This window comes from Emydura macquarii, unplaced genomic scaffold, assembly GCF_026122565.2.
Source record: "Emydura macquarii macquarii isolate MOO-44397 ecotype Brisbane River unplaced genomic scaffold, CSIRO-AGI_Emac_v2 contig_1790, whole genome shotgun sequence".
NCBI classification, from domain to species: Eukaryota; Metazoa; Chordata; order Testudines; family Chelidae; genus Emydura; species Emydura macquarii.
Window position 1 is genome coordinate 6,395,308 of NW_027131927.1, and position 26,778 is coordinate 6,422,085.

A 26,778-nucleotide genomic window follows, 5' to 3' on the forward strand; every position below is an offset into this window, starting at 1 on the left:
TTCGTTACCAGACGTGTTTATGTCTCACAACAGCGCTAGGTCCAAGGGCACAGGGGGAGAGTCCCGGCCCTGACAGAAACCGGACGCACACAGGGAGAGGAGACAAAAGAAAAAAATACACATGGCCCAATGCCTGGTGCCAGCTACCCCCCCTCCCCCGCCTGGGGATGTCCCCCACGCCCCCCATCGCCAGCTAGCCCTCCTCTGGGTGGCCAGTCCTGATCTCTCATCAGGGCCACCTGGCCTAACTCCACTGATTTCAATGGTACCGCCTGATTTACACCACTTCCAACCCAACACACTTCAGTGGGGTCGCACCTGAGTTACATGGTGCCAGCAAGGTCAGAATCAGCCCCCCTCTCTTCCCATACCAGGGCACTAGACCCTGGGCTTCCTGGCCCATAGCAAGGGCAAAGGTTGAGGTAGGGAGCCGGGGTGGGAATGGGGCTGTGAGGAGCCAAGATACACAAGGCCAAGAGCCCCTCCCCCCAGCGATTGTTCAGCTCAGGGCTGGATCTAATGCACAATTGGGGGGGAGGGGGTCTCCCAGTTGTATTGGGGTATCCACCAGCTCCCACAGACCCAGACCCCCCCCCATATCACAGGAGGGCAAGAGGGGATCCAAGTACATCTAAGTCACAGTATTTCTGGTCCCCCCTCCATAATTAAAACCTGGGTGCTCCTAAAGAAGAGTTTCCCCAGTCTGGAGTAGCTGCCATGGGGTAGGATAAGCACCCAGGGATTGGGGGGTAACTTGGATCCCCATCACCATGTATCAGATGTGTTGCTAATGGAGGAGCCCTATGGGCGACAGGTGGGTGGGAAGGGGATATCAGACGCCCCCAACAGCAGGGGGTTGGGAGCACCAGGCTTTGGTGGGGTGTGTGCCTAGAACAACCCCACAAGAGGGAAAACGCTAATCCTACAATAATAACGACAAGAAGAAAATGAGCACCACAGTCTCGGAAAATGAAATCAACGAAACAAAACCCAAACGCCGGTGCCAGGAGGGCGGGGCAGGGCCGTGGCCAGAAAAGAGGAGCACGTCCCTGCCCCGCACCCTGGGCACATCCCTCCCCTGGCTTGGAGAAGGCTGTCGGTCTGTGCGTGTTGCCATGTGCGGCTCTGAACAGCTGCCTGGGTGGGCGGAGCCCATCTATAGATTGTGCGTGTGTTGCATGTGTGTTGCATGTGTGCGTGTCGCATTCGCAACCCAATTAACAGTCAGCGTTGAAACATGGCGCCCCAGGAGGGGCTCGGTTCAGCCCCCTCCTCCCCTCCCTCACCCATGGGTTGCCAGCCCTCCAGCATTGCCTGATCTCCAGGAATGAAAGATTACGTCATGTGATGAACCCTCCAAGAATACATCCAACCAACATTGACAACCCTACAGCAGCTGCTATCCAAAATTGGCAGCGGGAAAGTGAATGCCGGGGGGCAGGCCCCCAGGGAAATACGGTAGGAAGGGAGAGGTAGAAGAGGTGTTTCCATCATTGTGTAAATGGGGCAGCTGGGGGCGGGGAACCAGCCATTAAGGAAAAACTCGGCTTGATTCACCATTATGCCTCATGCAACCATCAATCCCAGTGCCCAACAAGTGCGACGCACCACTGGTCCCAGCCGGGAATGCAGGTTTTGCACAAGCAGCCAGGATGGAAATGTCCTCCCCTGTCCTGCCGCCACCCACCCCGGGTATGCAAATCCAATTTAATCCCAAACCAGAGATTTTCTGTTAAAGCAAGTCCCCATGTTTTGCTTTGGTAAAGAAAACAAAAAACCCCAACTTTAGTTCAAGGAATTCAAATAATTGTGAAACGTTCCCACTAAGTGGCTTTGAAAAGGGCATCTATGGAGTTAAATTTTCACCTATGGTAACCCAAATGGCGGCAGGGCCAAGGCCTGCAGAAGTGATATTGGCTCGGTGGGAAAACAGGATTATTTCACACAATAATTGCTCCGCCTTCACTACACCGGGGTAGTGAATGCAGTACAATGGCCCCTAGGGTAGACTCAGTCGTCCCAGGATAAAAGGGCTTATCCCGGGATAGCTTATTCCTGAATTGGAAGGGAAATCAGCTATCGGGGTCTAACTTTACCCCAGTGTAATTGCATCCACGTGAGTGATTGCACTAGTATAACAGTACCGGTAAAAACAACCCTGACATATCCAGAGGCTCTGAGGCCAGGCGGGGCTGCTGCCAGCATCTAGATCAGTGGTTTGCAACCTTTTTTCATTTGTGGACTCCTCAGCCATTTCGAATGGCACTTTGGCCCCCTTTGGAAATCTTAGTCATAGTCTGTGGCTTCCCAGGGGTCTGTGGCCCACAGGGGGAAAACCTCTGCTCTGATCAATTCATCCCTGTTTGAATTAAAGCCAAGCTTTTAGAAAAACAGCCCGTCGGGATAGAGAAACTGTTAAACCAGGACAGGGCTCACTGCTGAGTAACTTCTTCCCCTGGCTGAGGGAGACCAGGCTCCACGCAGCTAGGGGAAGGAAAGACAAGTGGTGGGCAGGGGGTGCAGAGCGGTCTGGAAACCCTGCTGTGGGATTTCACGGGGATCGGAACAGGATGATTTTCCCTGTCCATGTCCCTCATCTCTCAATGTAGTCAACTGAGGGCCCGATTCTGTCCTGACTCGGGTCCCAATCCTGCAGCCCCAGCAGGCCCCATCACACCTGGTTCACCATCACCCACCCTGCTTGTGCAGAGCGGCTGGCAGAAATGGCAGCGTGTGGGGCAGGAGGACGGGAACCGGCACAGCTCAGGGGTTCGTGGTATCTGCAGGGTGGGGGCGTGCTCAGCTGGCATTGCTCCCCCCTCCAGTGTAAGTGTGAGCAGAATTGGACCCAGGCTGGCCCCTGACACTAGCTGTCTCCCAAATCACCCCCATGCTAGAGCAGCCGGGGAGCAGAAACCAAGCTTAAAAACCCCCATTTTAAAAGGAAATTCTCTGCTCCTCTATGAATTAACACCCCCCCTTTGCCATAACATGCTGGCACTCCAAAGGGACACCCTGAGGTGCAAGATGGATCTCCCCAATTCCAGGATCCCCCCAGAAAAAGGGCCCCTCTTGAGGCAGAGCGAGGGAGCCATGGCTCCAGGCCGTTTGAGGCCACGAGGCTCAGACAGGGCAGTTGGTGGTAGGAGCCATCGGGCTCCGGAAACACAATCCTGTTCAGCTGAAGGATGGAGAGGGAGCTTGCCCCGGCTTACCTGGCCCCAGCGTCTGCAGCGCTTGCACTATGGCTACCAAAGCCACAGTTTTGGCCACTAAAAAAAACAAAGATTTAGGGTCCTGGGGCCAAATCTGCCAGGGGTAAATAGCTGCCAGTCAGTGATAGATGAGGTGTCGTTCCGCGGCCCCCGTTGTGCTCCCTCCCTCCAGGGGCAAGAGGGGACGGCCTTACTGAGGTAAATGCGGCAAGAGGCACCAGGAGGATTCTGGGTAAGGATGGAGGGCGAGGAATGAGCTGCCCCCAGCCCCTCAGGGTGGTCCCAGCTAGGGTAGGGAAAGAGGGGGGCCGGGTGGGGTGGGGGGAGCGGAACATAGGGAGAGCCACTCCCAACCTCTCCCCCTTCCAGCTCAGTGCTGAACCACCCCCCGCGCTCCCCTCTCACCAACCCTGCCAACATCCCCTGGCTATCGAGATCCCCCTTCGGGGCCGAGATCCAGCCAGCACGGCAGTCCGGTTCTCTGGTCCAGACGCCCTCCTGGGCACAGTGGGGAATTGCCCCCACCCCCATTTGGTTGGCTTCTATTGCAATCCCCAGAGTCGCCCCCAGGGGGCAGCATCCCCCCCCCCAGCACCATTCAGGGGCAGCCAGCATTAAAGGGAGATTCGCTCCTCCCCACGCTGCATTGCAGGGCTGGTGAGCTCCCCTCCCACTCACACCCCAGTATTTTTGGGGGGGGCCTAAGGAACAGAATGCCCGTGGGGGGCATGGCTGAGGTAGGTAGCATTCTCAGAGCCCCAGAGGGGAAGGCGAGCAGGTGAGTGTTGCTGGTTGGGGGGTGGCGGGGAGAGGCAGGTGCCTTCCCCCGGACAGACAGGGGTCGGGTTTGGTTCGGTTTGTCCCATCTGCAGAGTGGGAGCATTGAGTAGGGGCCCGGCCCATCAGGTGGCCTGGTCCAGCTCCCCCAGGAGCTCCTCGCCCGGCTGGAAGTGCCCGCCGCTCTGCTCCAAGGAATCATCCTCGCTGTCGAAGAGGGCCAGCTGGGAGAGCACGGGACCATCCACCACGAAGGGCAGCATGTCGCCCAGCAGGGCTGGAGGGGGCAGGGTGGGGGGGGGGGGTGAAAGACAACAGGACGAGGGAAGGGGGGTTAGGAGAGGACAGAAAATAAAAGGGTGAAAATTAATCTCATGTGGCAGGGAGTTTCGCTGGTTAACAAGACAGGAGCAACAAAGAGCCCAGCCAAGGAATGCAAGGAGCTAACCAGTAAATGTGCTGATGCCCTCTGCTGGCTGCAGCCAGAACTGCTCCGCTCTGTATGCCCTGCACTGCTACATTAATTCTCCCATAGCCCCAGAGGCAGGGGGCGAGAGCAGCGTCTGCCATGACCTTCTCTAGGGCAGCAGGTCTCTGCCCTCACGCATTGGGGCAGGAGCAGTTCCCCAGCAGGGGCTCAGGAAGGAACCCCACCCCCAGGGGGAACATGCAGCAAGGTGCCTCCTGGGGGGACAAGATGTGCTGTGGGTGGGGAGATCCACCTCCCTGCCCCCCAGACGCCCTGGCCTCCCCTGCCGTGACTCAGACGGAGCCCAGACCCCTCGCCATGCAGCACTCACCCATTGGCTCCTCCAGAGTCAGCAGCTTCCTCCCTAGCGCTGTGCCGCCCCGGGGGTCCCCAGCATCCAGCCCCTCCTCCACGCTCAGCAGGAAACCCTGTGAGGGGCAGTGGGTGCAGCTGAGAGGACAGGAAATCACACAGCCCCGTCTCCCCATTTCCCCCGCCTGCCCCCACCCAGCCCCTCTCCCAAACATTCCAACCTGATCCCTTCCTTCCACCCCACCCTTTCCCTGATGCCCCTGGCCAGCCCCAGGTCCCTGAATCTCTCAGACCAGCCTCCCCCAGTCACAGATCATCAGACGTACCAGGCTGAGGGAGGGCAGCAGGAAGCCATCAGGCTCGGAGCCATGGGCACGTTTCAGGGGTGCCGCCTCTAAGAAGTCGGCCCCTTCCTCCTCGAGGCTCAGCTCCAGGGCCCTATGTGGTGTGGGGGGAAGAGGGGCGTGTAAGGAGCTGGTTGGCATGAAGCTGGCCAGATGGGCCCGCCCTGTCCCTCACCCCCGGTGCAGGAACAAGGGGGATCCAGGCAAGGCAGCTACAAGGCAGAAAAATGTCTCAGGGACCAAAGGAAGCAAAGAATTCACCTGGGGGCCTCCTTGCTGCAGGAATTGACTACAGTTAAAATTTGGACGGGGTCGCTACCAGGCTAGCTGGGCACATGGCTCTGATCTCGCTGACAGGGATGGGGCTATACCGGGCTACATGGCCCATGCCCCACCCCAGCCCCTCTGTCCCATGCTCTCACCTCTTCCTAGCCCCAAGGGGTGAGGCAGGGTGATCCCTGCGGCTGCCTCCCAGGGTTGCTGTCGGTGGTGACCCAGGCCCCTCCAGATCCATAGGCTCCTCGCCCAGGGGCTGCAGGAACCGGGGCTGGCTCAGGCTGGTCTCGCTGCCCCAGCGGGGCAGGCCAGGCAGGTCGGGGGGGCGGGTAGACACCCCATGGAAGCTGCTGGAGCGGGGACGTGGCGGGGGCGAGGCAGGGGGCGGCGGGGGGCCCGTTCCCCTGCCCACTGCAGGATCGCCCCGCTTCTCAGCCAGCCAGGGGGGCTGCTCGGTGCTGCTCAGCTGGAAATCGTCGTCCATCGATATGTACGGAGCCAGCATCTCCAGGTCGAGCCCTTCGTAATCCTGCAGGGGGATCACAGCGTTGGCAAGGGAGCCCGCACCCAACACCAAGATGCAGTCACTTCTGGGGTGGGGCACAGCAGCTGTTTATACCAGGATCCCTCACTTAGCACAGAGATGCAGCTACCTCTGAGGGGCATCATAGCAGCTGTTTATACTGGGATCCCTTGCCCAGCATGGAGATGCAGCCACCTCTGGGATGAGGCACAGAGGTTGCATGTACAAGGACTGAGGTGGGATCACATGTGGGGATCCAGGAGCCAGTAACTGGGTCTGAGTCTCATGAGCGACTCCCTGGCTGCGTCCAGAGGCCCTGGGCAATAGGGGTCGCTGTCTCCCATCCCTCCCCTCCCCGCCCCCCACCCGTACCTTCAGCGCCGTCTCCACAGCCTCCTGGGTGGAGGCGAAGAGCTTCTGCACGTTCTGCACGTCGAAGAGCATCTCGGCCTGGGGGGAAGGGATGGAGGGGGGAGCACGGGCCAAACGGGAGCCCCCTCTTCATAGCACCTGGCCCCCATTAGTACAACCCCTGCCCCTGTCCTTCACTGCTCCCATTCCCTCACTGTCCCCAGCCCCTCCCCACACAGACACAGCCCCTCTCCCATTCCCCCACTGCCCCCCATTTCCCCTCACTATCCCCAGACACAATCTCTTCCCCACCCCGTGATGCAGGCTCTGCCCCCATTCCTGCACCCCATCTTTCCCCCCCACTGGCCTTCTCATTGCCCCACAGCAGGCTCCTTACTGGGGTGGTGCTCTCGGTGGAGTCCTGGGGCAGCAGGTCGGGCTCGGGGGGGCGGGGGGCAGACCGTGCCGGCAGGGGCCCCCCCCCGTTGGCGCGGGCTCCGGGCGGGTCGAAGATGGGCCCCAGCAGCCGCTGCAGGTCGGGGCTGCAGAACCGACGTGGGTCGCGCTGCAGCTCGGCCTCACTCACGTGGGCCGGGCGCAGGAAGGCCAGGAGCCGGGGGCCATGCCGCTCTGGGGGGGGGGAGCGTGGGTCACAGGGGGTGGGGGGAGTGGCCCTCCCACACCTCCAGCCCCTCCCTTCCTGCCCCAGCACCGGGAGACACCCGAATGCCCCACCACACCCCACCACCCCCTACCACTCCGCTCCATGCCCCACAACCCTGATGCTCTGTGCCCCACCTCTGCTTCCCTACCCTGCGCCCCCCCACCCCACCTCTGATGTCCCATACCACACCACCTCACATCCCAGTCACCCAGCGCCTGATGCCTTGCCCTGTGCCCCACTTATGCCACCCCATACCCACTGACATCCACCTCAGACCCCACCAACCCACCTCTTCATACCCCACTGAGACTCCAATCCGCACCCAACGAACGCCCCCGCCCCATACTGCACCTCCACCACCCCACATAGCTCACTTCCCTGGCATCCAAGACACCCAGCATATCCACCACATGCCCCACTGACCCCTCAGCCCCATATCTCACTCCCTTCAGCAACCAACTCCTCATCCCAGTGTCCCCAAATAAACCAGTAACCAACTGGAGCAGACAGGATCCCTTCCCCGTGCTTCGTACCGAAGCCAAGGTTGAGGACGGTCTCCCCGATGTCCGACTTGGGTTCCTCGGGGCTCCCATTGGCCTGGCAGGCAGGGTTGGGCTCTGGGGGCAGGCGCCGCCCCTCACCCTGGCGTTCAGTCTGCTCCAGTGACAGCACCATGCCCGTCTCCTCCACCTGGCTGTAATGGAAGGGGAGGGGAAGAGTGAGGGGGAGGCAAAAGGACCCTGTAGTGTCAGGAGCCAGAAGCTCACACCAGTTCCACCGCTGTCCCCTGCACGGTGCTGTTGGAAGTGCTCTGCTGTGTATCAAGTCCCCTATACTGCCGGCAGCTGATGGGGATTCTCCTTCAGCTCCACTGGCAGAGGGTGATTGGGGTTCTGTCTCGGGGGAGGCCGAGTGGCCACAAATCACCAGCCACGGAATGGCCTGGAAGTCCTTGGTAGCCGTGGGATTGCTACAGCTCGGCTCCTGCCAGCTCAGCCAGAGGACATGGACCGAGCTGAGGCCCGTGTCATCCCCACCCCTCACCCTGACCTGGTTCCTGCGTCCCCTGCCCCCCGACTGAGCTTAGCCAGTCCTAGGATGCCCCTCCCACCCACTGAGCCAAGCCCAGCTGGTCTCTGGGTCAGACCCACCAGCCTCCCCAGTCCCAGCCTCACCCCCCAACCTGGGCAGAGCCAGCGGGGGCCAGGCTGAGCCGCTGCACGTTTTCAGGGGCCCCGAGCCACGACACCCCCAGCCCGCCAATAGACGGGCCCCTCCCCGAAATCCCAGCCCCTCCCACCTGAGGACAAAGTGGACGCAGACGACGCTCTCAGGCTGGGAGTTCTTGCTGTTGGAGATGACGGTGGCCTGGGTCTGGGCCCACAGGTAGCCCCCGCTCTTGGCCAGGAAGCGGTACTGGCCCGTCATCACCTGCCCTTTGCTCAACACTGTGGCAAAGAGCACAGGGGTCAGAGCCGCCCATGGGCAGGGCGTGACGGGTCGGACACAGACAGAAAGAGAGAGAGAGAGGAGGGACGGACGGAGTGAGAGAGAGAAGGCATGCACGGATGGATGGGAGGGGTGCAGTGGAGAAGGAAACTCTTGCACAGCCGTGGTCTGACTGAGGGGTGCATGCACCAAGCGGGATGAGCCCATTGGTCGGCTCCAGCACACCGTCTCCCATAGAATGCAATGTTCACTCTCGCCCCCTGCTGGATGCAATGGGAACTGCTCAGCCACATGTCATAGCCCCAGTACTGCTCATAGGTAAAGGGAGTCTCCCTTAGCAGCAGCAGCAGCAGGGGAGGGAGGGGGGGCTTGGAGCAGGGTGATCCGGAGTCTCTGTCTGTCTCTGCTGGGAAGCTGGGGGGCGGGGGGAATCCGCAGAGATGGGGAGGAGGAGGTCGAGAGGGTCACTTACAAGTGTGGATGCTCTTGCTGACGGAGTCGGAGTCCAGGGCATGGATGTACTCGTAGATGGAGCAGCCCAGCAGCTCGTCGGGCGTGTACCCTGCCACCTCCGCGATCCTGCCCAGGAGACGGGGGCGGAAGGAGTCCAGTCAGCAAGACACCCCTCCCCCACTCCAGCATCGACCCCTCCCCCTCACCATGGCCAGATCTCACCTAGCTCTGAGTAATCCCTCCAACCCCAGCACGGGGGTGGTGCCCCAATACACCCCCCCCCCATGGAGGAGAGATCGGCTGGACCTGGAACAGCTGTCACCCCCAGAGCCATCACAGCGTCAGAGAGTTAGGAGGGCTCGGAGTGGGGGGGCTGTGACGGTGAGATAGGAGGGGGGCTCTGTGGGGGAGGGGATGGACAGAGATGAGCAGAGTGGCCCCTTGGGAGGGGCAATAGCAGTATGGGGTGAACAGAGGGGACCCTAGGGAAGAAACCGCTCCAGGAGAGCAAGGTGGGGGGGAAGCAGTGGGGGTGGGGCAGGAATCCCTTGTGGGGTCAAGGTGTGGAAAGGGAGGGGTGCCTAGGGGCAGGGCTGTGCTCTCATGGGGGTGGTGCAGAGAAGCAAAGGGGAAGGAAAGGTGGGGAGGGGTTCTTCATGGGGGAGGGACCCCCATGTGGCAGGGGAGGGGCAGGGATGGGACGGGACACTGTAAGGGTGGGGCCTCTGGAGAGGGCGGGGTCCCAGGAAGCCACACCCCCTCACCTCTCATCGCAGTAGGTGAATTTCATGGCCATGTTGTGCTGGCTGAGGAAGGTGCCGCTGTCCAGGGGGGTCTCGATGTTGGCGGGGTGGGGGATGGCCTCGCAGATCAGCACCAGGCAGCGCAGGGGGGGCTCCGCATATCCCCCCTCCGACTCCTCCGGCCCCTCCTGCGCTGGCGTGTAGGACCGCATGTGGCCGGCACAGTGCAGCACCTGGGGGGAGGGGTGGCCAATCAGAGCCTCTTGCTCCTGACTCCGCCCCTGAGACCTCACAAGGCTCCGCCCTGGACACCACACTGTCTAGAACCCTGTCTCCAAGGCAACCCACTCACCGCTGTTCCAAAGCCACTGTCCCACAGCAAACCCTCCGCTGCTGCTGCTCTAGAACCCTGTTGACATAGCAACTCCCATTTCTTTTTTAGAAATGTTTCCATAGCAACCCACCCACAGCTGTTTCAGAAGTCCATATCTAGGCCAACCTCCTCCACCATTTCAGAACCTCCACCAAGTGCTCTAGAACCGTTTCCATAGCAACCCACCCACTGCTGTCCCAGAACCGTTTCCATAGCAGCTCTTCCCCTCCACCCGCTGTTCCAGAAGCTCGTGTCCATGCCAGCCTCCTCTGCCCCATTCTAGAACCTCATTTCAATTTCACCCCAGTGCGGCTCTAGAACTGCCTAGCGCTGTTTCCATAGTGACCTGCCACTGTTCGAGAACCACATATCCATGCCGACCTCCCACACCGGGTTCTAGATCCCCGTTTCCATAACTCCCTGGTACTGTTCTAGAACCCAGTTTCCATAGCAATCCCTCCACTACTGTTCCAGAGCTGATTCCCACTGCACCTTGGGTTGCTCTAGAATCCAGTTCCTTCCTCCCTCTCCCCCAGCTGTTCTAGACACCCCTGGTACCAGCTATCTCCCCCGCACCCCTCACCTTCCAGGTGGCTGACTTGAGGTTGACGGTGCGCCCCCTGCTGGTCAGAGTGCTCTTCATGCGCAGGGAGAAGCTGCGCTCCGTCTTCACCTCCTTCTTCTTGGAGAAGCCTGCGGCAGGGAGAGGTCAGGGCAGCATCACACAGTGGCGGGGGGAGGCTGGTGCCCATGGGGGGCGTGTGACTGGAGGTGGGGAGGGACAGTGGAGGCTGTGGGACTGGGGGGACAGTAATCACACGAGTGGGTGAGAGTGGGGGGGTTACAGGGGCTGCGTGTGACAGTGAGGGGTGAGAAGTCAGGTGCTCGTGACTGGGGCTCGAGCAGGGGGGCTGATCAGACGGGGTGTGTATGGGATAGTGGGGGGCTAGGGTAGGTGATTGACATGGGAGTAGGCACTCACCCTGTGAGAGGATCTGGTGTGTGGAGGGGGGGAACACTCACCCGGTGGGGGAGACCTGGGGGGTTGGTGGGACTTGGGGGGAGCATTCACCTGGCAGGGGGTGAGCCTGGGGGGGACGGCGGGGGAGCACTCACCCTGCCGGGGGCTCAGCATGTCCTGCATCTCCTCCTGGTCACAGGGATGGATGAAGTCAAAGACGCTGTGTCCGATCAGCTCCAGCTGGGGGGCGAGGGGGGAATCACAGCAAAGGTTGGAGGGGGGGCACCCTACGCCAGGCCTGCCCCTCAGCCACATGCTCAGCGCCGCCCCTGCGGGCCCCTGGTCCCTGCATGCCGGAGCTGGGTGACCAGCACGCTGGGGGGGACAACATTAAGCCCTCCCAGCAGAGCACTCCCCTGCCCCCACACCTCTCCCCAGAGCGGGGACTGCTGAGCCGCGGGCATGGGACACCCCAGAGGGGGCTGGGGCCAGAGGGGGCTGGGGAGCTGGAGACGGAGCCCGCAGGGGCCGACATGGCAGTGGGGCCCCACTCACCTGGGTCAGCCCCAGGTGCTTGCTGACGTTCTCCGACAGGTAGGCCATGTCACCCTCCTCGGTCAGCACCATGATGAAGCCATCCAGGGCCTTCAGGTAACAGGCATCCACCTGTTCTGCCTGCCCGCACCACGCCCCTGCTGGCCACAAGCACAGGGGTCAGCGCAGGCCTCCTGTCCCTGGGGCAGGGGGCAGGGCTGTAACGGGGCCCAGGGCAGCTGTGCTAGCAGGGCTGGGCGTACCCACTAGAAACCAGTCTGAGGGAGACAGGGTCCAGCCTCCCTGCAAGCTCCCCCCCATGCTAAGAGGCCCCCGCTGCCCACATCAGCCCTAGGGACCCAGCCAGCCTGGTACCTTCCCCCATCAACTCAGCTCAGCCCTATGGGCCCATCCAGCCCATGCCCAGCCCTGGCTTATCCCAGATGCTTCTGAGGCAGCCGAGTCTCCCCCATGATGCCCAGGGGGACGGGATCCCCTTCCTGACCCCCCCCCCCCCGCCGTGGCTCCCTGAAGCCTGTGATCCCCTTGAGCCCATAGGGTGCTGAGAGGGCAGACAGGCAGAGCCTCCCCTCATCCTTCTGAGCACTGGTGGGGAGCCGGGAACATCCCGGACACGGCCCAAATGGGAGGGAGGGGGCCTCACCCGAGGTGACCAGCTTGTGCATCCGCAGGTAGCTGATGGTGAGGCGCATGATGGAGGCCTTGTCCAGATGGGCGCTGACTCCCCGGGCAAAGGGCAGGGTATGCGCCAGCTGGTAAAACACCTCCGTCTCCTTGCTCCGCCGGCATCGTGCCGCGTCCCGCGACTTCTCTTTGCGGATCTCCGTTGTAGACCTGCTGATGGGGGACATGGCACCAGCTCAGGGCACCTGCTCCATGGGGACTCATGCCCCTCCCTCTGGCCACCAGTGCTCGCCGCCACCCACGTGCAGTGTGCACGCACCCCAGAGCGAAGCAGGACACCCGGGTTCTCTCCCCAGCTCTGGGAGGGGAATGGGGTCTAGGGGTTAGAGCAGGGGAGGCTGGGAGCCAGGACTCCTAGGTTCTATTCCCAGCTGTCCTGCTGACTCGCTGTGACTTTGGAGGGGCAGGAAGGCTCCATGCTCTAGCCCCCCATCCCCACCCACGCAGGATGCAGCTCCCCGCACCTCTGGATACACTCAAACACCATCATGCTGAACCCCGTTCACCCAGCTCCTGCATGTGGGGTGGCAGAGGGGACAGGGCCTCCCAGCACCCCTCAGCATATTCCTGCAGGGGAGAGGAACAGGGAGGGGGGTTGGGGCACCACCAGGCTGATAGGACACCCCTAGATCACCTCACAATGCCCCATGCAGCCATGAAGCTCCCAACATGCCCCCCCCCCCACCCCAGCAGCTGCAGGGTCACTCAGAGCCTGCTCCCGTGGGGGGTCCCAACAGACCTTAATACAGGGAATGGGATTGGGGGCAAGGTGAGATGTGGGGGAACCCCAAGAGGAGGGGGGCAGTGTGTGATGGGGAAGGGGACTCTAAGCCAACTATGCACAAGAAAGAGACGGGGCATTTCCTTTCTCCCCACCCCACCGCCTACCCATCCCAGTGCCCCCCATATCCCACCACCCCAGCACACTCCCCACCCCAATATCCCAGTACCACCCCATCCCCAGCTCCTACCCAAACCATCTCCCGTCTCTGCGCCGCTGGCGTCACGGGCCTGCCCCCTCCTCCCTCCCTCCCCGCCTGGATCACGTTCCTCCAGCCGGACCCTCTCACAATCTGCGAGGCCCAGCTGCCAAGCCCCCTCCCGCCCAGCCCAGGAGAGAACAGCCTGTTCTGCCTCTGTCCTTGGCCCTTTGCCCACTTCCCACCCCACCCTGGGAACCGGGCGCCCGGGAGAACACAGGTTTTGCCAGAAGGTTAATAGCAGCTTAGCCGCCAGCAATGACTGTGGGAGGGGCTGCTGGGGGCCTGGCTAGCGGCCAGAGGTGGAACCTGGCATGAGGGGGCAGCAGAAATTAGCCCCCAAGATGGGGGATGCTCCAGTGGGGAAAGCATGGGCCTCACAAGGGGGCTAGAACCTGGGGTACCCACTGCCCAGAGCAGGAGGCTGCGGTGGGGGGCAGCGTGGGGCAGGAGGGTATCGGCATACCAAGCCCTGCCATCAGGGAGCCGCTCACTCATGTCCCAAGTTCTCTGTCCGACGGGTGCCGCGGGGCGGGATGCCAGGGGAGTGCTGGCAAGGCTGGTGCAGGAGGTGCAGCACAGGGAGGCGTGGCTGAGAGCTTCTTCACAGTCGTGCCCTGACGCCTGCCCCGAAGGAAACTCGTGGGGAGGGGAGCATTCCCCCATGTCGTATTATGATGGCTGAGTTACGGCACCGAGCACAGGACAGCAGGTGGTGCAGTCCAGGAACAGGTAGCCCCCAAACGCGCACACCCCTCAATTTTCACACCCCCAGTACAGGCCAGGGCTCAGCAGGCAGCTTTGCTCCTCAGCTTGAGGGGTGAATCCTGGAGCTGTGAGCTTCCCTGGAGCAGTGCCCTGCCCGGCACCCAGTGTGGGGCCCCGGAGATGCGAGCACCCAGAGTAGGAATCCTCCTCGGGTGAGTTAACTCACTTGTCCACCACCTGCCTGTGAACTACAGCACCTCTGCCCAACACCCCCATCATGGGTCCTTCACCCACAACAAGAGGACACCTGCCCCCCAGAAGGTACCCCAGATCCCCCCAAAATCACATCACCCCTTACCTGACAGCACAGACCGTTCACATCACACTGGCCCCTCCCCCACACGACCCCCCCCATCAGCCCTCTCCCTCCCCCCACAGCACAGACTCCCCCATGAACCCCCTCACGGCACAGCCCCCTCCCCCCCGCATCAACCCCCTCCCTCTCCCCACGGCACAGATCCCTGATCAAATCCTCTCCCTTCCCCCACAGCACAGATCTCTGATCCCTATCCCCATGGCACAGCTCCCCGCCCCCCCTCCCGCTCGTGCTGTGTCCGCACGTGCACTTGGCAGCCTGTCCAGGACACCGTGTTCTGCACACCGGGCTGGGTGCCAGGTCTGGCTGCCGGGAGCTGTGGGAAGGGCGGAGGGGGGGGGGGCTGTCAGCCTCCAGCCCCACGACTCAGCTAACCACCAACCCCCTCCCCCGCCAGGTCCCATTCCAAGAAGGCCCACCCACCCAGGCAGGATCACCCCCCAAAACAGCCTAACCCCCCCGGGCAAAATCTTCCCTTACAGTCTAAGCCAGGGGGTCGCTCCTATTCCCCAACCCCCCCAAATATGCTCTAGGGCAGCCCCCTTCACCTGCCCCCCCATCTACCCGAGTGGGCAAAAAGCCTGAGCACCCAGCCCCTCGTCCCCCCAAAGGGGCCTCCGGGCTGGGAGCGTTCTGTCGGAGGGGGAGCAGTGCGGTGGGGGAGGGGGCCCTGTACCCGAGGCTTCCCAAGGTCTAAGGGGATGGGAAGCCTCATTGCCCCCTCACCAAGGGACTGGCCCCGTCCCTTCCCTGCCTTCAACCCCCCTCCACACCTGCCCAGCCCCCTCCTCTCTAACAGAGTTGGGGACAGTGGGGAAGGGTGAGGATAGCTTGACTCAGAGCAAAGGGAGACATCCCCCCCGCATGGGTGGAAGGAGAGAGGTGGTGCCCGGGGCAGCCAGGGGTAAAAGGAGGAAACCTGCCCCCGCCCCCACCTGGGCAAAAGGCACATCAACTCCAGCCACAGCAGGAGAGAGAGACCTGCTCTGAGAGAGACCGGAGAATCCCCATCATCTAGGAGCAATACAGGACCTATGACTCACAGCTGTGCAGTGGTACACACACACACATGCATGCATGCGCACAGCATGTTAAGGACTGCTTGTACAGGGATCCCTTGCCCAACACTGAAATGCAGCCACCTCTGGGGTGGAACTTGGCAGCTGTAACTTCACAGCAATGCCCCCCAACGGCTCAGGAGAGGAAGAGACTGGGGCCCTGGGGCCAGCCTTGGCTGCAAGGGGACAGCATCCCCTACTGAACCCCCTGCCCCACTCCCTGCAGCACAGCGCTCCCTAGCGCCACACCGGGGCACTGGGGCCAGCGCCGGCTGAGAGTGAATTGCCAACATCACGTCACACAGCTGATAGCTAGAGTGTCTGTCCGGGGTTTCCCATCCGAGCCCGTGCCACGCCCAGCCCCGTGCAGCCCGTGCATGGGTGCCAGTCAACAGCACGAGCCGGGATGGCCACAGGCCACACTGCTGCATCCTGGCACTGCCGGGGGGGGGCGGGAGGGGGAGGGAGCACTGGCAGGCAACGCAGCCTCTCCTTGGTGCGATTCCACAGCCCAGCCAGCCAAGAACACTGCGTGGGAATGAATGTGCTGAGCCAGCACGGAACCAGGTCACAACCAGACCCAGCTCAAAACAAGATCCGAGCCAGACTCAGCTCAGCACCAGAACTGAGCCAGACCAGAATCTGAGACAGAACTGAGTCAGACCCAGATCAAAACCAGCTCCGAGCCAAACCAGAACCAAATCGGAACTAGATCCAGAACTGAGCCAGATCCAGATCAAAATCAGATCCTAGCCACACCTGGAACCAGATCAGAACCAGAAGCACAGCCAGTGCCTTCTGGATCCCAAACCCAGCTTGCAGCCCCCTTGTCACCCTTGATTTTCACCCTCTGCGCGGCCGGATCTCTCGCTGTTACTTCCACTTATAAACAGCGCAGCTCTGAATTTGTCACCCACCATTCACTGCTCAGGGCAGGCACGAACGCGAGAGCTTGTGCAGGGAGAAAGGTGCGTCCTGCTCTGGGGAGGGGGTTAATCCCTTCTCTAGGGGGCAGGTGTCTGGCCTCCCCATGAAGCTCTGATGCAGGGCTGGGAAGCAGGTTGGAAGAACACTCTCTTCCCCCCGCCCCCCGCCCTTGGCAGACAGCCCAGAGCTACGTGAGCCTGACAAGGGGAGGGGGAGGCAGCCGGCCAGGCCAGGCCTTTTCCTGTTTTCCTGCTCCCAGCGCCCAGCTAATTTTGGCCTGGAAAGTGGTGCTGCCGTGGGGCGCTGCAGCTGCCTCCGAGCCAGGGGGCTGTAGCCTGTGTCCCCCATTCCCCTCCTCCGCCAGCTCTCCCCGCACCACGGCCCTGCTCTAAGGGAGGTGGGGGCTGGTGGGCGGGGATCCGTCCTGCCAGCTGGGACCCACCCCCTGGCTCTCCGTAGCAGGGAGGCCAAGGCTTCTCGGCAGGGACCAGATCAGGCTAGCGAGTTTGCCCATTCTTGGCTTGGGGGGGTCAAGCCCCTTTGCTGAGCTGGAGGGAGCCCCCCCCCCCAGCTGGATCATGGGGCACATGGGGCTTTCCCCTGTAGGCGAGGGTGGGACACCCAGCATGGGACATATGGGATGAGGTTCAGGGGGGTCTGAGGCATGGGTTCAGAACCAGGGGGGAGCCAAACTGGCAGGAGAGTAACACAGGGTAACCGGGCACACAACTGGGGTGGGGCACCAATGCCCCCAAAGCGATCCCCCGCTGGGCTCCAAGGACAGAACTGCAGGGGCAAGGGGGGTAGCCTGCCCCAGTGACCTGCCAACTCTCCCCTGCTGCTCCCATCTGCCAACCTCACTCACCCCCCCCCCCCAGCTCCCTGCCCCCAGGCCCAGCTCTGGCCAGTGGGATGCCTGACCAGGTTCATGGAAGCGTTGCCCACCACGCCCACCCAGCTGTGAGACTGGAGAGGGGATCGAGAAAGGAGCTGGCTCCCCCACAGCTCCAGATCCCCACCTGCACCCCACAGAAAAATGGAACCAGAACAGCCACAGGCACTTCTTAGAGCCCATCCTGCCAGGGCCTTGGCTCTCTGGGCAGAGGGCTGGCAGGATGGTCTGGTGATAAATACAAGCCTAGGAAGCCGGACTCCTGCATTCTAGCCCCAGATCAGGGAAAGGAGGAGGATCTAGTGGTGAGAGCAGAGGGGGCTGGGAGCCAGGACTCCTGGGTTCTATTCCTCACCGTGCAACCTCAGGTGTCCCCTGCCACCTCTGGCTCTGCAGCTGTAAAGGGGGGTGATGACACTGCATCACCCCCCGGAGGTAGAGGGGGTGGCTTATTCATGTTTGGGAAAAGCACCTTCCCTTGGAGGGTCACAAAGATCTGGCTGGGCAGAATACACCCCCCTCACCCCGTGCACACCAACACCAGCTCATCCTGGGGCGACTCCCTGCCATTTCTTTTCTATTTTAGCCACAGAAGCAGCCACCCAAGCACGGAGCAGCTTGTCCGTGCGGCGATGCCTCCAGCCCCACTCCTGCCGCCTGCTGATCACCTGTCGCAGACACAGAGCCCTGCGCACCACCGCAACACGATCCCGATCCTGGCAGCCTTTCAGCCGGGAGCCCTCCTGCTCTGCATGGCTGGAAATCGCAGCTCAGACAGGGGATGGGAACTGCCCCGAAGTTACATGGTGGCACAGTCAGGAATAGAACCCAGGAGTCCTGACACCCAGTGCCCCCACCTTGCTCTAACCACTAGACCGCACTCCTTCCCAAGCTGGGAAGAGAACCCAGGAGTACTGACCCTGTTCCCCCTGTTCTAACCACTAGACCCCACTCACCCACCTGCCAGCCGGAGAAAAGGACTAGACTCTAGAGGAATAAGGCGCCCCTCAAATGACACCATCCAGACGACCTCCCAGGCTGGAGCCGGACACAGCCACAGGTGGGGGACAGGACCTCATGCACAGTGCCTGTCGCTCAGTCTGCAGCAGCCCAGATGCATGCTACTGGGCAGGGGAGATCCCCCGGAAGTTGCTTCTTGATCATCCTGGCTACGCTGCTCCCCCCTTCCCACCCGATCACACCATGCCCCCTGCCAGCCCCCCCACCAGTTAGGCTCAGAGACTACAACCCACTTCAGTCCAGCCAGGGCAGCAGCACAAGCCCAGTTCAGGACGCAGAGAGATGCCCGCTGACGCCGGGGTGGGAAGCTACTAAACAGCAAAGCTGGGGGCCTTCAGCGGACGACGAGTGGGGCAGGGGACACAGGGGAGAGGAGAAGCGCGTGAGCGAGACAGAGAGGACAGATGAGGAAAGGCAGGGATGGGTGAAGGAGGGAAGCCAGGGGAGAGGAGAAGGCAGGAAGATGCTGGCGAGATAAGCGAGGGGTGCTGGTCACGCCACAGCCACTCACCCCACAGGTGCCGCTTCTGCCCGGCTGCCATGCCAACATCCCACCAAGTCGCCCCAACGGCCCCGAACGCCAGCGCCTGTCACCAGCCCCCTCCACTCGACCCGGATCAGTGCCGCCCCGATCAGCAGCACTTGACTGCTCCGCACGGCACCACAGGGCGCAGTCCCTCCCCCGCAACGTCACGTCTTGGCACAGGGCTGAACCACGTGATGTACACACACACGCACGTGGCGCGCACCCCCTGCCCCGCAAGCGCCCACGGGCAGCCGGACGCCGCGTTACTCTGGGGAGGAACCCAGGAGGGAAAGAGTCAGCTGCTTGGGTTGCATGGGGAGGCGGGGGCTGGGCCAGGCTGGGTGCCAGGCTGGGACGCCCAATGAGGAGGGAGCTGTACCCGGGGGGATACATGCCCAGCTCTGAGAGCGCCACAACGAAGGAGCACCGTGGGCCAGGAGCACCCTCTGTGCCCACCACACGGCATGGGGGGGCGGGAGCACAAGGCATCAAGAAAATGTCTCCCAGCTGTATGCCAGCCGCGAGGGGGTGCTGTGCAGCGATGGCCAGGGAAGCATCCCGGGGGTAGACAAGGGTGCCAGGCACAGGAGCAGGGGGGTCCAAGGATTGGGATATCTTAGTGCAGTGTGGGCACGATGTGCCACCCCGACCTAGGCCCACAGACTGCACGGGTGGCGAGGCTCTGGGCACGCAGTGATCCCCGCCCCAGGCAAGAGGGGACAATACAGAGGAGAACAGCACACCGGGCTTTCGGATTTGTACCAAACCGGCGGCTGCACAGAGCAAGCGCCAACCACGGGGGGTTCTCAGCCCCATTCATCACCTGCAGCCAGTGGGGAAGGGGTTTCTCACATGCCCCAAACATCAGCCTGGCCAAGGTCACAGAGACGCCAGCCAGATTTCAGAAGGGGCCAGATTCCCCGCTGGTATAGACCAGTCCTGCTCCACTGGAACCAAAGTCCCTTTACCCCAGCAGGGGATATGGCCGGAGGGCAAACCGGCGCACCCCAAAGAAATGCCAGCCCGACACACCCACCTGGCGCTCGGCCTACTCCCGGCACAGCCCAGTGCCGTGGGCCCGACAGCCGCCCGCGGAGGATAACTCGGCTCGTTAGAAGTCAGGGCGGCTAGAAGGCAGACTTTGGAGCCGGTCACCCCCCACTCAAGCCCCGGACCTGCTCTCATTTCTGTAAGCAGCAGAGCCATGATCCCCACACCGGAGATCCAGGAAAGCTGGGAGCCTCTCCAAACCTCACACCCTCCAGCCCATTCCTATAACAGACAGGAAACAAGACACCCAGCCCCAGATGCAACCCACCCACCCCACCCCCGCGGTTCTGATCTGGAGCCGTCACCTGGCTGGGATCAACCCCGCCAAGGTGAGCTGCACCTTTGCTCGAGGGAGTGCCTGCTCTCTCAAGGCCAAACCGCTCGCCTTCTCCCTTCCAGCACCAGGCCCCCCGAACTCCAGGGCAAGCTCTGATCCGGGTCCAAGCTCCCCAAGTGCAGTTTGGTTGGATTTCAGCCCCGGGGGACTACACAGAAATCAGCTCCAGCTTAGCACGAGCGTGTCTAGATGCAGCCCCTGCCCGACCCTCACCCTAGACAGGTGATCAGAGCCCTGCCCGGAAGGCTCTAGGCCGGGGAAAGTAAAGCAGGCTGGATTCCCCCCCACCCCCAGCTCTCCGGGAGGGCCTCAAATCCCATTGCCCCAGTTGGGGCAGCTCATGGAGACCCAGCACAGGATTGTAAACAAGGGGGGGGACCTGCTCACACGCACCCTGCCCCGCCCCCTCCTGGGCTGGAGCCAGGCCCTGGCTGGCTGCAGAAGCTGGTGAGCAGATCAGATGAGATGGGGGGGGGTCTTCCTCCCATGTCCCCCCCCCCCCCATGCTTAATGCAGCTCGGACGTGGCACTGCTGTGGCTGCCGCTCAGCTGGGTGCACCCCCCGCCCGAGAATTAACCCCCCACCCCCCGTGAGAGTCACCCGCTGACGTCACAAGGAGCCAAACTTTCCCATGATCAAATCACCGCCCCCCCCCCCCCCCCCCCGGCAATCGAGAGCAGCCCCCCGGAACCCTGCAGGCGGGGGGGGGGCTTGGGAATATCGCCCCCTCCAAGCAGAACTGGGGGGCGGGGGAGCGTCTCTCGCCAGCCCCCCATGCACAAACCTCTTGAAATCGGGGGGGGGGGGGGTCACTTCAGAAACATCCCGGGGGGGGGGGGGAAGGATCGGCCCCGGGACCATCGCACGGATTATATTAAATCCTGCGGGGTGGGGGAGGGAGCGCGGAGACCTATGAAAAATCCGGGGGGGTGGGGGGACCCCAGTCTGACCCCCCCCCCGTGCCCCACAGCAAATGACGCCCCGCTTGGGATCTTGCTGACTCCGCAGTTCCCAAGGCGCCGGGGGGGAGGGGCATGGCTGCACCCCGGGCCTGAGCTCCCGGCTCCGGTCTCCTGGCCCGGGCGGCTCAGGGCTCACCCCGGCGGGGGGGCCATTACCTCGCACCCTGCAGGCTGCTCTCCATGGCTCGCTCCGCAGCGCGCCCTACCCCTGCTCTGCTCCGCTCCGGTCTGACTCCGGTCCAGGTCCGTCCGACCGTCCCCCAGCTACCCACCGCCACCTCCCTCCCGTGAAACCCACTCCCCGTCCCCGCCCTGCCCCTCCCCCAGGCGCGCCATTGGCTCCCCTCCCCCAGCCCGCGCCCCCCCCCGGACCCCGTCCCCGCCGCCCGGAGCAGGCTTGCACACTCAGGCCCTTTGTGCTGCGGCGCGAGGGGATTGGGCGGCGGGGGCGTCAGTCCGGCTTCCCCCCCGCTGCTGTCCACAGAGCCCACCGAGCTACGCCGGGAGCCGGGCTGCAACCGGGAGGATCCGGCCCTGGGTGAATCCGGAGTCACTCCCGCCTGCAATGGGGGCAGGGCCAGATTCTCATCTCAGCTCCCTGGGGTCAATCTAGAGTCACCCCCATCTGCAATGGGGGCAGGGCTGGACTCTGATCTCCTCCCAGGTGTTAATCCGGAGTTACCCCTGACTGACTGCAATGGGGGCAGGGCTGGACTCTGATCTCAGCTCCAGGGCGTCAATCCGGAGTAACCCCACCTGCAATGGGGACAGTGCTGGACTCTGATCTCAGCTCTCCCAGACTAAATTTGGAGTTCTCCCCTGACTGCACTTAGGGCTTGTCTATACTTAAAAATTAATTCGGATTAAGGTAGGATGTGAATTTAAAGGGGAGTATTTTATTTCTGAATAACTCCATATGTAGATGCTCTTATTCCAGAATAGGAGTGCTCTTTTCTGATTTATCTGAATCCACTTCCAAAGTCGATTATGCTAAACCAGAACAAGGCAGGAACAAGATTATACATGCAGAGTGATTCTGGATTAGCTCCCTGGGCAGACAACTCTTCGTTACTATTATTAATCATGTTTATTCTAGCAGTGCTTTGGGGCTAACCACAGCCAAGATCAGATTTTGATCCATTACATCCAGTTAAATCTGGAGTGACTTCAGCAAAGAGGAGGGAGTCCTGGCCCAATTTGAAATCTCAGTTATACCATCTGGTGTCACTCCACAGACTGCAGGGCTAAATTCTGATTTGTTTCCCTGATGTCAATCCAAACTGGCTCCATAGACTTCCGTGGAATTCAGAATCGATTAATGCTACGTGATCTCACTAACATCAGTGGAAATGGAGCCAGATTCTGTTCTCAGTGACCCAAGTATAAATCTGGAGTGACTCTAGCGGGGGTCACTCTGGATTTACACCAGTGTAAACTGAGACCAGATTGACCCAGGAAGGTCCTATCTACAGTAGAATCCTTCCCAGGTCAGGACAGCTGGGTCAAGCAAAATCCCCTGGTGGAACCTTTAAAATGTGACCCATACACCAGAGTCTAACCACCTCCCTGGAAGTGTGTGTGGACACATGGCCTCTACACAGTTGCCACACGCTTCAGTGTTGCCTTGCCCACAAGACACGGAGGTGTCTGAGCTGTGGCCCACACCTGACAAACGTGGATCCGAAAACCTGGCCCTATGACAAGAGTGTGTCATCCCCAACGCGGTTGAATCATGCAACGCAGAGGAGACCGACACATGTTTTAACCATGTTCCCATGACTTGTGCACACAGGGTGACCCCAGCGTGGCCTGGCCCTGTAGTGGAGATAGGGACGGAGCTGGGGTCTAACCCTGTTCCTGCGTTGTCATTGCATGTGGATGCCAGCCCCCACTCCTCTCCCAGAGCAGGGGATAGAATCCAGGAGTCCTGGCTCCCAGCCTCCCTGCTCTAAGTACCAGACCTCACTCCCCTCCCTGAGCTGGGAGCAGAACTAGAGCGGGGTGGAAATTTTTCGTGGAAACCTTGTTTTCTCTAAAAAAATGCCATTTTCATTATATGGAAACTTCAGGGAAAACGTGTCACTGCCAATTAAATGTTGTCTGGGGCAAAACGAACCGAAGCGCACTGGGAAGAGGCCCCCGTGTGGGTCAGTAACTGCCCCGGGAGGCCAGGAAGGAGGCATCTAAGGGGGCAGGGACGGAGCCCTTAGCTTCCAAGCCAGCTACTGCACAAGGAGCTGAGCCAGGCAAGTCCAAATCATGGAGCTTGGCAGCACCTAACTCTCCTGAGAGCACCATGAACCCCCTGGGAACATGTCACCCCCATTAACAGCACAGCCGAGGGGCATTGGACACTCTTGCATCAGGAAAGTGACACAAAGGCTGAAATCCTGGCCCCAGTCCAGACAATTTGGGGATCTAGTGGTGAGAGCGAGGAGGTTTGGAGTCAGAACTCCTGGGTTCTCTCCCCAGCTCAGGGAGAGGAGTAGGGCTGAGGACCAGGACATTTGGTACCTAAGCCACTAACTCTCTAGATGGCTTTAGGATAGGCCACTTCCCTGTCCTGTGCCTCAGTTTCCCTCCCTGAGGACTCCTCCCCCCGTGGCTGTGCAGGTCCCCAATGGGTCCCAGTCCTACACCAGTGGCTACTGCAGTAACTCAGAGACTGATCATCCACTGTGCCCAGCAGGGGACAACACAGCATCGCCACATCCCACTTCACTCTGAGTAAAAGGGGTGGTCAAAAGAAGCCCCATTGAGCCAGACGCGGGAAGGGGGATTGAGCGATCATCACCCTGGGGACAGCTGAAAGAGGCAAGAACCCCAGCCGCACACGAACAGCATGTCCACAGTCTTTGCTGGAGGACACCAGAGTGGGGCAGGGGCTAGGGGCCAGGGCATTTCCCCTCTTCCCCTGCCTGAGGCCTTGGGGCTGCCTCATGCTGTCCCCCCACCTGGCAGCAGCTACCAGCCCTTGCACCATAGCAAGCCTGACCACCCCGAGACTGGAGAACTGGACCCCGACTTCAGGGCAGGGAGTCAGGCCTGGGATATCAAACCAGAAGATCTGGATGACCTTGTAAACTAGAGTAATAGAAACAGGATGAAATTTAATAGTGGAAAGTGCAAGGTCATGCATTTGGGGATTAATAACAAGAATTTCTGCTATAAATTGGGGACAAGTCAGATGGAAGTGACAGAGGAGGAGAAGGACCTGGGCGTATTGGTTGATCACAGGATGACTGTGAGCCGCCAATGTGATGTGGCCATGAAAAAAGCTAATGGGGTCCTTGGATGCATCAGGCGAGGTATTTCCAGTAGAGATAGAGAGGTATTAGTGCTGTTATACGAGACGCTGGTGAGCCCTCATCTGGAATACTGTGTGCAGTTCTTATCTCCCATGTTTAAGAAGATGAATTCAAACCGGAACAGGTGCAGAGAAGGGCTGCTAGGATGATCCATGGAATGGAAAACCTGCCTTAGGAGAGAGGACTCAAAGAGCTTGGCTTGTTTAGCCTAAGCAAAAGAAGGCTGAGGGGAGATATGACTGCTCTTTATAAATATATCAGAGGGAGAGGACTTATTTACATTCAGCACCAATGTGGACACAAGGACTAATGGATATAAACTGGTCATCAGGAAGTTTAGACTTGAAATTAGACGCAGGTTTCTAGCCATCAGATTGAAGTTCTGGAACAGCCTTCCAAGTGGAGCGGGGGGGCGGGAAGGGGGCAGAAATCCTAGCTGGCTTCAAAACTAAGCTTGATAAATTTATGGAGGGGATTGTGTGATGGGACAGCCTAATTTGGCAATTAACTGATCTTTGCCTACTAGCGGTAAATATACCCAGTGGCCTGTGAAGGGATGTTAGATGGGTGGGTTCTGAGTTACTACAGAGAATTCTTGCCGGGTGTCTGGCTGGTGAGTCTTGCTCACATGCTCAGGGTTTAACTGATCGCCATATTTGGGGTCAAGAAGGAATTTTCCCCCAGGGCAGATTGGCAGAGGCCCTGGAGGTTTTTCGCCTTCCTCTGCAGCATGGGGCATGGCTCACTTGCTGGTGGATTCTCTGTAATTTGAAATCTTTAAACCATGATTTGAGGACTTCAGGAACTCAGCCATAGATTAGGGGTCTGTTATAGGAGTGGGTGGGTGAGGCTCTGTGGCTTGCGTTGTGCAGGAGGTCAGAATAGATGATCATAATGGTCCCTCCTGTCCTTAAAGTCAATGAGTCTATGATGTGGGAAAGGAGGTAAATAGTGAGGTGGCAACGTTTGCAGATGACACAAAACTACTCAAGATAGTTAAATCCAAAACAGACTGTGAAGAGTTACAAAGGGATCTCACCAAACAGGGTGACAAAATGGCAGATTAAATTCAATGTTGATAAATGCAAAGTAATGCACGTTGGAAAACATAATCCCAACTATACACATAAAATGATGGGGTCTCAATTAGCTGTTTCCACTCAAGAAAGAGATCTTGGAGTCACTGTGGATAGTTCCCTGAAACCATCCATTCAATGTGCAGGGCACTCAAAAACCTAACAGAAGGTTAAGAACCATTAGGAAAGTGATAGATGATAAGATAGTAAATATCATAATGCTACTATATAAATCTGTGGCATCTGTGTGCAGATCTGGTTGCCCCATCTCAAAAAAGATATATTAGAATTAGAAAATGTACAGAGAAGGACAACAAAAATGATTAAGGGTATGGAACAGCTTCCATGAGAGGAGAGATTAAAAAGACTAGGATTGTTCAGTTTAGAGAAAGAGACAGCTAAGGGGCGTATGATAGAGATCTATAAAATCAGGAATGGTGTGGAGAAAGTGACTAGGGAAAGGTTATTTACCCCTTCACTTAACACAAAAATCAGGGGTCACTCAGTGAAATTAATAGGCAGCAGGTTTAAAATGAGCAAAAGGAAGTATTCCTTCACCAAATACACAGTCAACCTGTGGAACTCCTTGCCAGAGGATGTTGTTTAGGTCAGAAGTATAACATGGTTCAAAAAAGAACTAGATAAGTTCCTGGAGGATAGGTCCATCAATGACTATTAGCTAAGATGGTCAGAGATGCAACTCCAATCTCTGGGCATCCCTAAGCCTCTGACTCCCAGATGCTGGGACTGGACGACAGGGGTGGATCATTTGATAATTGCCCTGTTCTGTTCATTCCCTATGAAGCACCTGGCACTGGTCACTGTCGGAAGACAGGACACAGGGCTAGCTGGACCTTTGGTCTGACCCACTATGGCCATTCTTAAGTTCTTATGAAAATATCCCATCATGATTTAAAAATTGTCAGCAATGGAGAATCCACTACGATCCATTGGTAACTTGTTCCAATGGTTAATTACTCTCACCATTGAAAATTTACACCTTATTGTCAGTCTGAATTTGTCCTGCTTCAACTCCCAGCCATTGGATCATGTTAGACCTTCCTCTGCTAGCCTGAAGAGCCCCTATTAAATATTTGTTCCCCGGGTAGGCACTGATCGATGGGGATCGAGCCACCCCTTCACCTTCTCTTTGTTAAGCTAAAATAGACTGAGCTCCTGGAGTCTATCACAATAAGGCAGGTTTTCTAACCTTTTCATCATTCTTGCGGCTCTTCTCTGTTCCTTCTGCAATTTATCATCAATGTCCTTGAACTGTGGGTCGCTGAATTGGACCCAGGATCCCAGCAGTGGTCGCACCAGTGATAAACACAGAGATAAAATAATCCCTCTGCTCCTGATACCCCTGTTTATACATCCATGAACAAGCAGAGGAGTGAGGGAGCTGCCT

The 26,778-nt window shown here is 59.7% G+C and overlaps 1 protein-coding gene across 7 annotated transcripts; it reads right to left on the reverse strand.

Moving 5' to 3' along the window:
• HIF3A (hypoxia inducible factor 3 subunit alpha) lies at positions 1–26,642 on the reverse strand. Of its 7 annotated transcripts, none has more exons than XM_067556802.1 (15): positions 26,581–26,642; positions 12,109–12,302; positions 11,466–11,602; positions 11,066–11,150; positions 10,533–10,642; positions 9,598–9,809; positions 8,853–8,959; positions 8,232–8,379; positions 7,465–7,625; positions 6,665–6,897; positions 6,289–6,366; positions 5,540–5,922; positions 5,100–5,211; positions 4,793–4,889; positions 1–4,269 (listed from the first exon to the last, which is right to left on the reverse strand). In XM_067556802.1, exons 1-15 carry the CDS (start codon positions 26,589–26,591, stop codon positions 4,118–4,120), a joined length of 2,220 nt encoding a protein of 739 aa, XP_067412903.1. In that variant the 5' UTR covers positions 26,592–26,642; the 3' UTR covers positions 1–4,117. The 7 variants fall into 7 exon arrangements, with proteins under 7 accessions (XP_067412903.1, XP_067412898.1, XP_067412902.1 ...); XM_067556797.1 differs by lacking the exon at positions 26,581–26,642 and adding an exon at positions 21,143–21,245; XM_067556801.1 differs by lacking the exon at positions 26,581–26,642 and adding an exon at positions 21,143–21,221 and having other exon boundaries at positions 12,109–12,299.
• Positions 26,643–26,778: the final 136 nt, after the last annotated feature.